Source organism: Ursus americanus, chromosome 21 (assembly GCF_024610735.1).
Source record: "Ursus americanus isolate L20-20 chromosome 21, mUrsAme1.1.p, whole genome shotgun sequence".
NCBI lineage: Eukaryota > Metazoa > Chordata > Mammalia > Carnivora > Ursidae > Ursus > Ursus americanus.
Genome location: NC_142147.1, coordinates 49,288,699 through 49,304,996, shown reverse-complemented (window position 1 = coordinate 49,304,996; position 16,298 = coordinate 49,288,699). Strand labels below are relative to the sequence as shown.

Here is a 16,298-nt window from a genome sequence, read left to right as displayed (position 1 = left end):
AGCCGAAGGCAGACGCTTAACGACTGAGCCACCCAGGCGCCCCGATCTGAGTTCAATTTTAACAGAATCTTCAGTTCAGTGCAGAAAACAGACTGTAGGGAACCAAGATGAGGAAAGAGGACCGGGGGGCAGCCGATGCAGTAAGTGAGGGATGGTGGACCTGGATGATGGCAGAGAAGGTGGTGAGAAGCGGTCAGATTCTGTGGATACTTTAAGGTAGAGCCCGGAGGAGCTGGCTAACAGATTGGCCATTGAATGTGAGAGAAAGAGAGGCCTCAAGGATGACCTCAAAGTTTTTGGCCACAGTGCCTGAAAATATGAAGTTGCCATCAACGGAGATCAGGAAAATAGGGAAGGAGGACTGAGAGAGAAAATCCAGAGGTCCGTTTTGAACGTATTCGAATTTGAGTTATATTCGAATTTGAGTTACGTGTTGGACATTGACTTGGGATATCAAGAGGGAAGTTGGATGCAATTATCGAACCTTCGGAAAACAATCAGAGCATAGAGAAGCCAATTCATAGCTCATGGTCAAAAGAAGAAGGGGAAGAAATTGACTAGACACTGCTTGAAATTTCCAAAAGAGAACTAGAATTTTTTTTTAAAGAGAAATGGGAGGAAGTAAACAGCAAGTATGACTTCGAGATGTATGTTGCAAACTGCCAACACTAGGACGGAGTAGCAGACTTGAAATTCGCTCTTAGAAAAATATTAAGACCTGGTGCTTTGGAAACAAGGAAACCAATGCGTTCGAAGAGCAAACAGAATTAAGAACAGAAAAGGGGAAGTCACAACAAAAAAAAGCAAGATTATTTTTAATGACCAAGTTCCACAGAAATACATTGGAGGGGCAGCTGGGTGGCTCAGTTGGTTGAGGGTCTGACTCTTGATTTCAGCTCAGGTCCTGATCTCCGGGTCCTGGGATCGGGCCTGCATCAGACTCGGGGGCTCAGTGGGGAGTCGGCTTGAGGATTCTCTTCCTCCCTCTGCCCCTCCACCCCCCCTCCCCCGCTCGCGCGCACTCTCTGTCTAAAATACATAAATCTTAAAAAAAAAAAAGAATTACATTTGAGCTTACATGAAATTGATCCCTTTTTTAAAAAAAAAGTAAGGCTGATGCAGTAATAAATGAAAATAAATTTTAAAAAACACAAAAGACTTTTTATAAATGTATTGAAGACGAGCTCTCCTAAATGGTAACTGGCCCCAGTGCGTTAACAACAGGATTTCCCCCAGCTGTTCCCAAAGCTCTGTGAATGGTCCCAGGACAGAATTCATTCTACAAGGGAGCGTTGGTCTTCATAACTCATGCATGTCAATTCTGAATAAAATACCAGGACTAAAATAGGTATTAGTGAGGACCTACTGTGCGTCCCTATACCAGAAATTGAAAAAAGAGATAGCAAGAAAGAGATCCTTATTATTATTGGGGAGCTCACAGTCTCGTTGGAAAACAGGATATAGACACATAAAAATAGTTTTGTTATTTCTAAGGCCTGGGAATGGGTGGAGAAGAGATAAAAATAAAAATGGCCCAGACGTTGCCCATGGGGAATTTTACAGCTTACCTGGGAACTGGTGTTCCAGAAACTCAACCTAGAGAAGAGAACACCACTCCCTCCCTCGGAAGGGAATGAATCAGAGAGGACTCCCTGGAGAAAGTGTCATTTGAGCAAGGCATGGAAGGAAGATTCCAGAGATAAGAGCATGGGCAGGAGAGTCAAGGGAACATGGGCTCAACTCTCAGTTCTACAATTTCCTCGCTGTTTGATCTGGGGCAGATGACCTCCCCTCTCTGAGCCTCATCTTATAAAATGAAGCATCTCCCCTTACTTCCCTGTGTTGCCGTAGGCCTTAGAAGATGCTGTCCTGTAGTAATGACCCTACATTCAGGCGCCGCTACTGTGTGACGTCAGAGAGGCGAGCGGGTGACGTTCTCGAACAGCCCTGTCTCATAAAAGGTCTATATCCACACTGCCCGGTAGCATAACCACCAGCGACACATGGCTGTTGAGCTTCGAACTAGCCGCTGGTGTGCCACTGAGGAACTCAATATTTTATTTGAATTCCTTTGCATCCGAATAGGTCCCGATCGCTGGCGATTACCAGACAGGGCGGCACCGATCCGAAGGCCATTCCAGGCATTGGCACTAGCTTGAGAAAAAGCCAAGACACGTGCAAAAATACAGCCCGGAGGATCTGTATTAGTCTCCTGTGGCTGCGGTAACGAGGTGACCACAAACTTAGTGACTCAAAACAGTACAGATTTATTCCATTAAAGTTTTGGAGGTCAGGTGTCTACAATCAAGGTGTCGGCAGGCCCCTCGTGGGGCTGCGTTCCTCGGCCGGCGGCCCCTTTCTCCCATCACTCTGATAGCTGCTTCCACTGTCAAATTTCCTGCTCATGACTCTGACCGTCCTGCCTCCCTCTTAGAAGGACCCTTGTGATTACCTTGGGCCCACCCAGATAATCTAGGATCCTCGTCCCACCTCAAGAGCCTTTAATCACACCTGCAAAGTTCCCTTTGTCACGTAAGGTCGCATATTCCCAGGTTTAGGGGATTCGGATGTGGACCTCGTTAGGGGCCAGTATTCTGTCCGCGAGGACAGTCTGAACAGCTAGAATGTAAGTGTGTCCAGTGGCAGAGAGAAGCCTGGACTACCAAGTTAAGGAGCTGGGACATAGCCTTTCCTTCGAAACAGACCCACGATCTGTCACCTTCTCACCGCCTCTGCTAATAGCCTGACCCAAGTGAACACCACTTCTTGCTCGGACCATGGCAGTAGTCTCTTCGCTAAAGCAGCAGCTCCTCATGTCCCTTCCCCCTCCCCCAGAGTCTAGTCTCCACCAGCAACTAGAGGGATCCTATTAAAATCTAAGTCAGATCGAGACACTCCTCTGCTCAGAATAGGGTTGCCTGATTTAGGAAAAAAAAGAAATTTACAGAATGCTCACTTGAATTTGAAGGTCAGAGAAACAGCAAATCATTTTTATTTTTAAAATCTTTTAACGATTTTTGGTTTTTTTAAAGATTTTTTATTATTTACTTGAGAGAGCGAGCAGTGGGGAGGGGCAGAGGGAGAGGGAGAGAGAGTCTTAAGCAGACTCCATGCTGAACATAGAGCCTGGCGTGGGGCTCGATCCCATGACCCTGAGATCATGACCTGAGCTGAAACCAAGAATCGGACGCTTAGCTGACTGAGCCACCCAGATACCCACAAAGATTTTATTTTTAAGTGATCTTTATAATTTTTTTGAGTATGTCTCAAATATTGCATGGGACATACTCATGCTAAAAAAAACACACAAAAAAAACCCTTTTTGTTGTTGTTTATCTGAAATTCAAATTTAATTTGCTGTTGTATATTTTATCTGATAACAGTAGCTCAGAACACTGCCATGGATCTCCAAACACTTGCTATGGCCTGGAAGGCTTTCAAATCCAGCCCCCCACTACCTCTCTCCCTTTGTCTCAACCCACTTTCCCTCTTGCTCCCTCTGCTTCACCTACATTGGCCTCTTCACTCTTCCGGAAATATGCCGAGCATATTGTGCCTCAGGGCCTTTGCACTTGCTGTTCCCTGTGCTTGACATGCTTTTCTGCCAGATTTAAGCATGACTCCTCCCTCCCTTCCTCAGGTCTTGGCTCAAATATCACCTTAGCCAATGGGCCTTGCCTAGCTTACCTATATCCCTGCCCCACTCAGTCCTCTTTGTCGCCTTTAGGTTAGCACTTGCTACCGCTTGATATATTCCATATCCCCTTTCCTTTGCTTATTGCCTGTCTTCCTCCAATAGAATGTCAGCTCCCAGAGGGCAGGGATTTGTGTCTGTTTGGGTCACCGCTACTTCCTCAGGGCCTATAATAGAGCCTTACACATAGCAGGTGCTTAATGAATGTTTGTTGAAAGAATAAAGAAATAAATGATATCATTGAGCTGCTGGATTCAGCTATGCCTGAAGCCAGCATGGCAAAATGGGATGGACGCACACAAACCAGTTTCCTTCTAGCCTACACCCCCGCCTCTGAGACTAGATCATGGCTGGTGGATTTCTTGCTGACCGCATTGTCATCCTTGCTCTGGGACTCATTCAGGGCCCGGCGACAGGCGGCTGGCAGTGACCTGCGCAGGTGAGTCCTCCCGAAATACAAGAAGAGCACCGGATTCAGGCAGCTGTGAGCCAGAGCGAGGCCGTTGACCAGAGGTTCAGCCCGCAGGGCCCGGGCCAGGAGCGTGGAGTGCGGCGCTGCCGCGGTGATTACCAGCCCCAGCAGGTGGTAGGGGGCCCAGCAGACAAAGAAACCCACCACGACAGCCATGCCCAGTGGCCAGCGGTGCCGAGCCGCATGGCACAGAAGGGCGCCGTGGCAGCCGGCCACCACCACCAGCGGCCCCAGGAAGCCAAAAATAAAGCGGGTGGCGGTCACCATGTTCTCTGCCACCTTGGAGTCGCCATAGTCCACCACACACTCCAGCCGGCGAGGGAAATGCTCCTGGTGCAGCCGGCGGTAGGCGGCCGACGGCACGGTGAGCAGCAAGGCCGCGGCCCAGGCGACCCCACAGGCTACCCACACCCTGCGCGCCCCGCCCCGCGCCCACCCCCCAGCTGGGCCTGAGGGCCAGCAAGCAGAGGTCCGCGCTCAGAGCGGCCAGCAGGAGCACGCTGGCGTACATGGACAGCAGAATGACCGACGCCAGGGCCCGACAGCCCGCCGCCCCGTACGGCCAGTGGCCCCCGCGCGCGATGGGCACGGCCAGGATGGGGAGAGACGCGCAGCAGAGCAGATCAGCCACGGCCAAGTGGAGGAACCAGGTGGCGCCGACCCTCTGGCGGGCCTCTTTCCAGGTCACCCAGGCCACCGTGGCGTTGCCAGGCACGCCCACCAGGAAGACAGCGGCGTAGAGCAGGAACGGGGCGGTGCGCAGCGGGTCGGCAGAGACGCAGGTGCCGTCCACGCAGTCCACGGGGAACTCGGGAACCCGGTCGTAATCCCCATACTCGTAGCTGAGGGAAGTGTTCTCCATCCAGGCCCCAGACACCTGAACAGGAGAGAAATCGTGGAAGGTCCTTGTCGAAACCCTCAGACCCCTGGAATCCCCGGGTGTGGGAACCCCCACTTGCCGCCTGGAAGCCGGAATACAACATCAGAGCTCCAGTGCATCCTGATACTGGCATTCTAGAAGACTGCCTTCTTAGAACTAGCCCCGGAGCATCTTGGAATTCGAGAAAAGCGCCAGGTTAGAACCCTAGCAGGGTAGCACACTGGAATTCTAGAAGGCTGGAGAGCATCCTGGAATTCTAGAACCCTACAATGTTAGAACATGATCGTGATGAAAAAATATTTTGGAATCCCAAAATATTATGCTATTAGAACCCCAGCCAATGATCACTGTGTGATCGAACATTCAGCTTTGATGGAAATGTTCTTTTTTTTCTTTTTAAGATTTTGTTTATTTATTTGAGAGAGAGAGAGAGAGCACAAGGCAGGTGAGGGGCAGAGGGAGAAGCACACTCCCCACCGAGCAGGGAGCCCGATGCGGGGCTGGATCCCAGGACTCTGGGATCATGACTTGAGCCCAAGGCAGATGCTTCACCCACTGAGCCACCCAGGCGCCCCTAGAATTTAACATATCGGAATCCGAATATCCGGCAAGAGAGAGAAAGGTTAATACGTATTGACAGCAAAAGTGCTTGTCTTGGTTCTTCTTCATTGGTGTTTTTGAATCTTGGTGCCATGAAAAAAAGTACCTCTGGGGTAATTACGTCATTTTGTTTTTTACATAAAGTCGATCATAAACACAGACAGCGAAGTGCACACATCATGTAGGTCCAGCTCGCTGGGTTTCACAACCCGACCCCAGCCGGGTGACAGGCACCCAGAGCGAGAAACAGCATGTCTAGAATCCTACTAGAGCAATTTCTTAAAGTCATGAGGGTGTTGGGAAAACAGAAAAAAATAAAATGTTGAATTCTCCGTCCAGGAGATTCATTCATTCATTCATTCATTCATTCATTCATTCATTCAAGAAAGCTCCTGAGTACCTTCTCTCTTCCAGGCACTCCTGCACAGCAGGGGACATGCCCAACAAAAGCCTCTTTTCTCATGGATCTGACACTCTAGTGGGAGGAGTCAGCGAAGGAAGAAGGAAGTCAAATATGGAATAAATAAGCAAGATACGGTGTCTTAGAAGGGGATAAATGCTATAGCAAAACAAAAAAAAAACCACACACGGGATTTTAAATGAGTGGTCAAGGAGGCCCTCTTTGAGAAGGTGACACTTGAGCAAAGCCATAAAGGAGGTGAGGGATGAACCATGTGGGGATCTGAGAGAAGAGAGTTCCAGGCAGACGAAACAGCTGGTGCAAAGGCCCTGAGGTGAGAACACGATGGTCACGTTCAAGGAACCGCGAAGACGCCAGTGTGGCTGGAGTGCAGTAGGCGAGGCAGAGAAGGGGAAGGTAAGAACAGAAAGATATCATGGACCCCGGGGGGTGGGGGTGGGGGCATTGTGAGGACTTTATCCTTTATTCCACATGAGATCGGGGCCACGGGAGGGTGCCGAGCAGTGACGCGACATGATCTATCATAGCGATAATAATAATTATATATATATTATAATAATAGTATTACTATGATAGTAATATAATATATAGTAATGTAATATATACTATATAGCGATGTTATTAATATAATATTAATATATATTAATATAATATAGTAATGTACTAGTATGTATTAGTATTATATATTAAATACTTATTTAATATATGAATTATATATGAATTATATATGAATATATATTAAATATATATAAGTAGATAATAACATACTATATACTATATAAAAATATATATACTATATATAATATACTATATGCTATACACTATACTATATATAACAATATATAAATATATAATATAATATGCTATATAAATATATAATGCTAATATAATTAGTAATATATTATAAATATTAACATAATATATATTATATTATTACTATGATAGTAATATAATATGTAATGTAATGCTATTGTTATTACTTACTATTATTATTATTATCACTATTAGAAGCCACCATCCATTGAGCACCTTGTGTTACGTGTTGAGCATTGCTCCAGGCACCTTTAAATCTTCTATCATTTGATCCTTACAACAACCCTTTGATTCTAATACTACCCTTTTACCCATACTATTATTATACCCATTCTGCAGACAGGAAAACTGAGGCGCAGAGAAGTAACGTACCTAGGATCCTTCCGTGAAGGAAGGAACAGAGCTGAGTTTTGAACCGCGTCAGCCCCGCTCTGGAACGCCGGGCCCTAGAATGCGTTCACCCAACAATCTCACATTCGGGAGACGGAAGGCAGCGTAACCCAGTCACACAGTTGGCTCTCTCTGGGTTTCCTCACCTGAGAAATGAGTCACCAAGGTGAACCTACCTCACCGGTCTGGGGGAGGCTTTGTGGAGTTGACGAGTGTTCAGGCACGTGGCACAGCTGAAGGGCTCAGGTGGGATGGCGGACCACCCCCCTAATATCAGAGTGGCCTGACCCTGAGGCTCCCTGCTGGCACTCGTGGGCCAGCAGGCCCTACCCAGAGCTCTAGCTGGCATTGACGCAACAGGAAAAGCAGAGGGGAAGTTGGAGTGTTGCCCTCTGCCCCTTCCTCCCTGCCAAGTAGTTGCCAAGAGGCCCAGCCACTTTGTGTGTGTGTGTGTGTGTGTGTGTGTGTGTGTGTGTGTGTGTTTGGAGTTTGGCATGCTGCTTTCATATTATATTCATCACTAGAGTAAAAGGTGTGCCGCCTTTAAAAATTCAAACCCTCACCAGCTGTGTGACCTTGGGCAAGTCACTTAACCTCTCTGTTCTTCGGCTTCCTGGCTGTAAAATGACAATAATACCCTTCCTACCTTAGAGGCGTCACGAGCATGCAGTAAGTGCATCGGAGTGGAGAGCCGAACACAGCGCCCCGTCCACTGCAAGCATTTGCCGTGTGTGGGGGGCCGGTGCCTGCTGGTACGCGAGCCTTCTCTCTCCGCCCTCAGACCCCACCCTGTCCAGCTTTTACAGGTCAAAATCCGGGAAATCTCCGGCATGCTGGCAGCTCAACAAACTTGTGGTATTTCCCTCTGGATAGATTAAACAGAAATGCAACATCCAGCACCCACTGTGTCAGCTCTTTATCTTCCCCGGGTCACGAAAGTGTTTTCGATCTGTTTCCCTGTGTGCGCGCACATCAGCCCTTTCCCACGGCCGCCTCGGCGCCGGCCCCCGGGCTGGACGGCCGTGCTCGTGAACCAGCCCCGCACTGTCCTTAAAGGACATTTAGTGATAATCCCGAATAGCCTTATTATCTTCTCATTTTGAACAGCAAATTAGATTCATATATAAAAACAAGGAATTATATTCATATAGTTCTATCTATATACAAGACATAATTACCATTATGATTACTATTATTTTGTAACAATTAAGAGAGCAGATGACATTTATCCAGCACCTACTGTGTACCAGGCAGGAGCCTTATGACAACCAAATGAAGTAAGGCCTATTGTTACGCCCCATTTGCCAAACCGTCAGCTACTTTGGGCTCCACCGTGTCCCCGGCATCTAGAACAGCAACCGGCACACATCCGGCGCTTCGCTGCTATTTGGTAAGTGAAAGGATAAAGAGGGAAACTGAGGCACAGAGCAGCAAAGGGGTCACTCAGGCTCCTTCCGGTCCCTTGAGCTCACAGGCGCCCGTGTGCGTGCTCTTGGCACGTGTGTGTTTGTAAAGCAGCCAGTCTCGTCGGAACTTCTGCTCTGGGGAACCGGGGGGACTTACACCGAACGTAGGATACCTCGCCCCTCCCCCCAGAGAAGCAGACATAGGCTCCTCGGAAGACGTGCGCCAGGAAAGTCGTGTTCCCGGCAGCCCCTGATGGGAAACCGCCCGCGTAGTCACCCCCAGGGGAATGGATAAACACACCGCGGTGGGGGCGCCTGTGCCGCTCGGTCAGTAAAGCGTCTGCCTTCAGCTCAGGTCCTGGGATCGAGCCCCACATCGGGCTCCCTGCTCAGCGGGGAGCCTGCTTCTCCCTCTCCCTCTGCTCCTCCCCCTGCTCATGCTCGCTCTCTCTCTCTCTCTCTCTCTATCCCTCCAATAAATAAATAAAATAAAGAAAAAACATACCATGGTATACTCATGCGGCGGAACATTCTATAGCAGTGAGAATGGACAAACCACACCCACGAACGTGGATGAATTTCACACGTACACTGATGAGGGGAAAGAGGCAGGCGCACACGCGGGGAGGTGGCTGAGTGATACCATTCACATGAAGCTCAAAAACGAGCAGAAGCTTTCTGGGGGGGGGGGGTAGCGACGGGGGGCATGGCAGGGCTGGCGGCACCAGGCTTGTGCTATTCCTTGACGGGCGCTCATGACCTGGGCACACTCAGCTTGTGGAGATACGCAGAGCTTCCCAGCTCCGACGTGTGTGTGCCTGTTATCCGGGAAAATACACTTAAAGCTCCTTTCTTAACAGGTGGCATTGGCGAGTTGGAGGGCTAGTTCACCGGACAAGCGGCCGTTGGGCGGATTATCCAGCAGCGTCAGGGGTTCCCGGAGCTTGGAGACTGGCCCTTTGCTCCACACCTGAGCGTGTCGGGTATGAGGACCCTTTGACCAAAAGCTTTTCTGTGGGGTCTCCCAAGAGAATTCCAAGAGTCTGGAATTCCAGGGTGGTGGTGATAAGATCCCACCTCTCAAGGTCTCGTGCTGAGTCCCAGATTCTGAGAAGAATTCATTAGCCTGCAAAGCCGGGATGGTCCAGTGCCACCCTCCCGTTCCTCCCTCCCGCCTCCCCTCCATCCTTACCGTCTCTTGCAAGAGGACCCTCATCTTGCCCAGATGCCGCTTGGAAGCCTGATCTGGGCTCACAGCCAGGACCCGGGAGGTCTGGGGTCTCTCCCGGCGTCTGGCAGCTGGTGGATTCCTGGAAGTCCGTCCCCTTTCCCAGAGCTCCTGTGGGACGCCGTGAATCGCTGCCACCTCTCGGGTCCCAGCAAATCTTCATAACCAGGGCAAAATAGGAGTGGCCTTTTCCCACTCCCAGGGTGTGTTTGTCCCGTATTCTTCCCATGACTCACACATCCCAAAATTACCGGGCAGCAAAATGAAGCTGGAGAAGACTTGGGTGGGTGGAGAGTTGACCCAGTGTCACCAACCCCATGATCAATGCCACCGGTTCCTGGAAGCTAGACTTGCATGTGGTTTGACCTTGAAGGCCTGGGGTCTTGGCTGGAACTCAGTCCCCCAGGGGGGCCTCTGAGGTCATCCTCAGGGAGCACCCACTGCCCGCTACCCTCCTCCCAGCCTCGCACTGCATACCAGCCCCCTCTCTCTGCCCGCCGCAGAGCCTTGAAGACATAAATATTCCTCCCGCCTTCCATGTACTGAGGGAGACAGCTCAGGGTCACATTCTCCACACAAAGGCCAAGGCCGCCAACCACAGGGCAGATAACACACACAAATCCTATCCCTCCTGTCCCCCCCGGGTTTCCTGTCTTTGAAATGGGAAGATGTTGACCATCGCCTAACCTCCCTCCCAGCACAGGCGTGGAGGCCGAGAACGTGAACTTGAGGGCCACGATGACAAGATTCACAGTCCAGGTCCACCGTGGGTGCGATCTGGGGCCTCGGCCTCTCTGGGCCTCAACTTCCTCATCTGTGTAGTGGACATCTTGCCGCGAGCAGTAAATGGGTAAAGAGATTTCAAGCACATCCGTCCGGTGCCGGTGCCCGGCACACCGGCTACACCTGCCGACGTGTTCCATGAACAAGGACGGAAGGAACACGATCGCAGTTGTTACAATTTACGTTTTAAGAAGGCAGGTTTAGCAAGAGGAAGTGGTTCTCCAATTTCAGAACTCTTATTCAGCAGTTCTTTTGCGTGTGCGTACTTCTCTCTGCGTGTGCTTTGGGGGCCAGGGCATATATTTACATACATCTTTTGATGTTGTTTAGGGAATAAAGTTGTGTTGTTAGAGGAAGTTGTTCTGAGTCAACAAACTGGAGTTCACTGCGTGACCTGTGACGTCTCCCGGCCCCTCCCCGGGTGACCGTGTCTTGGCTGAGCCTTGTGGCCCCAGCCCCTCCTGCCACGCTCTGGGCGGCCTGCTCAACTCCCACCTCCTATGGGAACCCCCCCCCCTTGGTCAGAAGAGAGACAAGGACAGCAGAAGCTCAGGGTGGGGGCTGTCCTTGATCAGCCCAGACTTCCACTGAGCTCGAGTTTACAGGGGTGTGTTTCTGAGATCAGTAGAGTTTATAAACGTCACAGCCGCTGAGTCTTGGGGTGCACGTTTCTCAGATTCTGGGAGCCTGAGGTTTTCTGGTGTCCCTTTCCGGGTGTGGGGGAGGCTGTGGGCAGAGGACAGGGTCTCCATAGGCTGCAGGTGGCTGGGGGTGGAGAGCAGATGCGGGGGCGGGGGGGAGGGAAGGACACGGCTTTTCTAGAAAAGGAGGGGCTGCTCTAGATGTGCGATTCCTTTTTACAGCCACTCCAAAAGATGCCGAGTTCCAGCCCCTCAACGGGGGGGGGGGGGGGGGAGATAGAAGAAGACCTTAGACGGTTACGTTGACATAGGAAATTGCCATATTGTGGGTCAAAATAGGTGGGGGGGGGCGCCTGGGTGGCTCAGTGGGGTAAGCATCTGCCTTCGGCTCAGGTCATGATCCCAGGGTCCTAAGATCGAGTCCCACATCGGGCTCCCTGCTCAGCGGGTAGTCTGCTTCTCCCTCTCCCTCTGCTGCTCCCCCAGCTTGTGCACGCGCTCTCTCTCTCTCTCACAAATAAATAAAATCTTTTAAAAAAGGGGGCGCTTGGGTAGCGCAGTCGTTAAGCGTCTGCCTTTGGCTCAGGGCATGATCCCAGTGTTATGGGATCGAGCCCCACATCAGGCTCCTCTGCTAAGAGCCTGCTTCTTCCTCTCCCACTCCCCCTGCTTGTGTTCCCTCTCTCGCTGGCTGGCTGTCAAATAAATAAATAAAATCTTTAAAAAAAATAGGTTGCATTCCGGCAAATCTATAACGAGAAAGCAGATTAGTGGTTGCCAGGGTTGGGGGACAGGATGGGGTTTCTTTGGGGTGATGAAAATGTTCCAGAACTAGAGAGGGTGGCAGTTGTACCCCACTGGGAACGTACTAAATGCCACTCATGGTGAATTTTATGTGACCCATGTTTTATAATTTTTTTAAAAGATTTTATTTATTTATTTGACAGAGACAGCCAGCGAGAGAGGGAACACAAGCAGGGGGAGTGGGAGAGGGAGAAGCAGGCTTCCAGCAGAGGAGCCTGATGTGGGGCTCGATCCCATAACGCCGGGATCACGCCCTGAGCCGAAGGCAGATGCTTAACGACTGCGCCACCCAGGCGCCCCGTGTTTTATAATTTTTTAAGCAATAGATAACAAGCCGTTACACCCCCTCACCCCAAAATGGGATGAAGTTTGGCAATTTCATGGGGTTAACATCATTTTTAAATTAATTTATCTTTTTTTTAGAGATTTTCTTTGTAAGTCATCTCTACACCCCCCCCCATGCGGGGCTCAAACCCACAGCCCCGAGATCAAGAGTCGCACACTCCACCGACTAAGCCAGCCGGGCGCCCCCAACCTAACACAATTATAAACCCGAAGGGGTAAATGAATGCCTAAGATGGGGAAACAAGCCTCTTTTGAACAATGTGTATTGTTATGTGATATTTGACGCACGGAAAAGAGTGTGGGTAACATCCGAGGACGCTGAGTACAACAATCAAATGAACGTCGGTAAAACCACCATTCGTCTTAGAATCTTCGAGTATTGACATCAAGGGTCCGTAAACTTTTTCAGTAAAAGAACAAGGAGTAAATATTTTAGTTTTTGCTGGTCAGGCAGTCCCTCGTGGTCTCTGTCACAGCTACTCGATCTACCTTGGTGGAATGAAAGTGGCCACAGACTGAATGGCCATAGCTGTGTTCCAATAAAACTTTATTAGCAAAAACAAGCAGTGGGCCGGATCTGGCCCCCAGGCTGGAGTTTGCCGACTGCTGATCTAGGTCAAAGACACTGAAGTGTTGAAATTACAGACTCGAAGAACATTGGAATCCTCGGCTATTAGACGCAAGGGCTCCGACAGTGTGAGTCACTGTTTGAATCATAGGATTCTAGTATGTCACACGAGAACCTGGGAGTGTTAGGCGTATGGAGCTCCCGCTGTTGGATGTTAGAATTTTGTAGATGGTCTGGACTTCAGTGAAGGAGTTCTAGCCCTCTGCCGTCCAGTACGGTAGCTGCTGGCCCCAGGAGGCTCCTGGGCATTTGGAACGTGGTGCCTCTGAGATGCTGAGAGTGGAAAATGCACCCCAGATTTCCAAGATGGATAGGAAAAAGCAATGAGAGATCTCTCGATAACTTTTTATATTGATCACCTACTGAAATGATAATATTTTAAATATATTTGGTTCAATAAAATATGTCACCCAAATTCATGTTATCTGATTCTTTTGGTTGCTCTTTGCTCGTCCCTTGTATAGCTGCTGGAGAATGTTAGCTTATGTATGTGGTTCACATCGTATTTCTAACAGACAAGGCGAACATTCCTGGAGGTCAGAGGTGGGGTGTCCGAAGGTCACAGGGCGCGGATACAAGGGAAGAGGCTCTGACCAGGCCCTGGGGAGCCTGGTCCGAGGCATAGGTGGGTGGGTAGGTGACAGGGGACTTGGTGCTGGGGAGAGGTGGGGCAGGGGATGGACACAGCCAACCCAGCCAAACCCAGTCATCCACTTCCTTTCCCCACCACTTCCTCTTTAGGACTTGTCGACCCAGCAGATACCCCAAGCCCCAGATTTGGCAATGGCCTGGTCCTTCAGCCCACTTCCCTCTGGGGCAGGGCTGCTCAACACCTCAGAGAAGCCACCTGGATCCCTGCTCGCCAGCCTCCAAGTGTTTCTAGAAGACCACTGTGAGGCCCAGCTCTTTGAACAGCATCTCCTTCCCAAATCAGAGCTAGGGAAAGACCTCACTGCCGGCAGCCCACTCCCCAAGCCAGGAAAGCTAGTGTCTGACCAGGAACGAAGATGGAGGGGGGGTGGGGGTAGAGGAGGAAGTCAAGAAGGACTGCAGTGTGGAAGAAGGGAGAATAGGGACAGGGATGATTGGGGCACCTGGCTGGCTCAGTCGGTTAAGGGTCTGCCTTCAGCTCAGGTCATAATCTCAGGGTCCTGGGATCGAGTCCCACATGGGGCTCCCTGCTCAGTGGAGAGCCAGCTCCCTTTCCCTCCGCCTGCCACTCCCCCTACTTATGCTCTCTCTGTCAAATAAATAAATACAATTTTTTTAAAAAGGAGAATAGGGACAGGGATGATCTTTAAAAAACAGACTGGCAGCTGGAAAACAGACAGGAAGTGAGGCAGAGACCCAAGTCCGGGAAGAGGGGGCACTTTGACCAGGAAGGGTGTGGGGTGGGAAGAGGGTGGCCTCCAGCCTGGGTCCCAGGCACAGGCGTGGTGACTTCATGGACGGTAGGGCTTCTCTGGGACGGGGATTTGACGGGAGGGGGAGGCTTGGGAGAACATGCCAAGGTCAGTTTGACCGAGGTCGGTGGGTGCCGAGGCCACATCCTGCAGAGAAAGCTGTGTTCACCACGGTTTCGGGTGAAGCTGTAAGTGTGAGCAGCATGTTGGAGAAAGAAAACTCCAGAAAGCCAACATTGAAGGGCCAAGGAAGAAACTCTGCCGATTGGAGGCAGCAGGAAAGGGTTGCAGAGAGAAGATGCCCGGCTGTGGGAAGAGGGCGGGGAGGGATGTTGGCTGTCTAGCTAGAAGGGACATCCAGGATCACAGGGGTCTTCCAGGGCGGTACCGGGCGCCTCTTCCCAGACCTGAGGCTTAGGTCTCCCCCAACGACCTCGGTGCCTGGGGATCTGCACAGGTATCGACATTTACTACCAAAACCACACACAGCTCCTTCTAGAAGCCCAGCAGAACACTTGTCCTCTGTGCTCAGTGTCTTTATTTTTTTTTACCTTATTTATTTGAGAGAGACAGAGAAAGAGAGCACATACATGGGAGCAGGGGGGTGGGGAGGGGCAGAGGGAGAGGGAGAGAGAGATTCTCAAGCAGACTCCCCCTGATCGGGGATCCCCATGTGGGGCTCGATCCCGGGACCCCGCAATCATGACCTGAGCCAAAATCAAGAGTCTAATGCTCAACCAACTGAGCCCCCAGTGTCTTTAAATAAAAGTTGTACCCCAGGCAGACGCGACCATACCGTAGTAGCAGAATCCAACTGCATTTGGCCGCCATCTTGCAAGATCCCAGCCCCGCGCGGCAGGTGCTCCCTGGACTCAGCCTGCTCTTGCAACGAGGGAGGACGAGGCTATACCCATGTTGTCCACTTTGGTGGCCACCAGCCCCGCATGGCTCCTGAGCACTTGAAATGGCCAGTCCGAATTGAGACGCACTGTGCATAACATATGCACAAGATTATGAAGACTTGGGGGTGCCTGGGCGGCTCAGTCAGTGAAGCAGCCAACTCTGGATTTCAGCTCAGGTCACCGTCTCAGGGTTGACATTGAGCCCTGAGTCGGGCTCCATGCTGAGCGTGGAGCCTGCTTAAGATTTTCTCTCTCCCCCCGCCCCTCCCCCCACTCGCTCGCACTCTTTCTCTAAAACAAATAAATAAGTTTTAAAAAGAAAAGATTTTGAAGACTTAGTATAAAAAAAAGTAAAATATCTTATCAATAACTTCACATTGATTACATGTCGAAACAAAAATGTCTGGGGGGCACCTGGGTGGCTCAGTCGGTTAAGCATCAGACTTGATTTCTGCTCAGGTCGTGATCTCAGGGCTGTGAGACCGAGCCCCACGATGGGCTCCATGCTCAGCGGGGAGTCCGCTTGAGATTCTCTCTCTCTTCCTCTGCCCCTCCCCCTGCTCACACTCTGTCTCTCTCTCTAAAATAAATAAAATCTTTTAAAATATATTTTGGATATATTGTGTTAGGCAAATATAGCTTTGACTGTATTAATATTTTATATATTAAATATCATTATGTAATATAATTAAAATATATTAATAGCATTATTATTACTTTAATATATTAATATAGTGTTAATATACGTTTTCTATATTATGTAATACAGTTGTTTTAATATTATCTACTTGTAAATAGAATTTTATATAACATAATTATGTAACATTGTTATTCATATAATACATAACTGCATAATATATAATATTCATATGATATAATTAATATTCA

General features: G+C 49.8%; 1 protein-coding gene across 1 annotated transcript; it reads right to left on the bottom strand.

Annotated features, from left to right (window-relative positions):
• Positions 1-788: 788 nt before the first annotated feature.
• Positions 789-10,752, bottom strand: C5AR2 (complement C5a receptor 2). The gene is given in 3 exon segments (XM_045772192.2): positions 789-4,586; positions 4,588-5,043; positions 9,869-10,752. Coding segments are annotated over 3 exon segments (1,053 nt in total). The 5' UTR covers positions 9,893-10,752; the 3' UTR covers positions 789-4,013.
• Between the last annotated feature and the right edge of the window lie 5,546 nt (positions 10,753-16,298).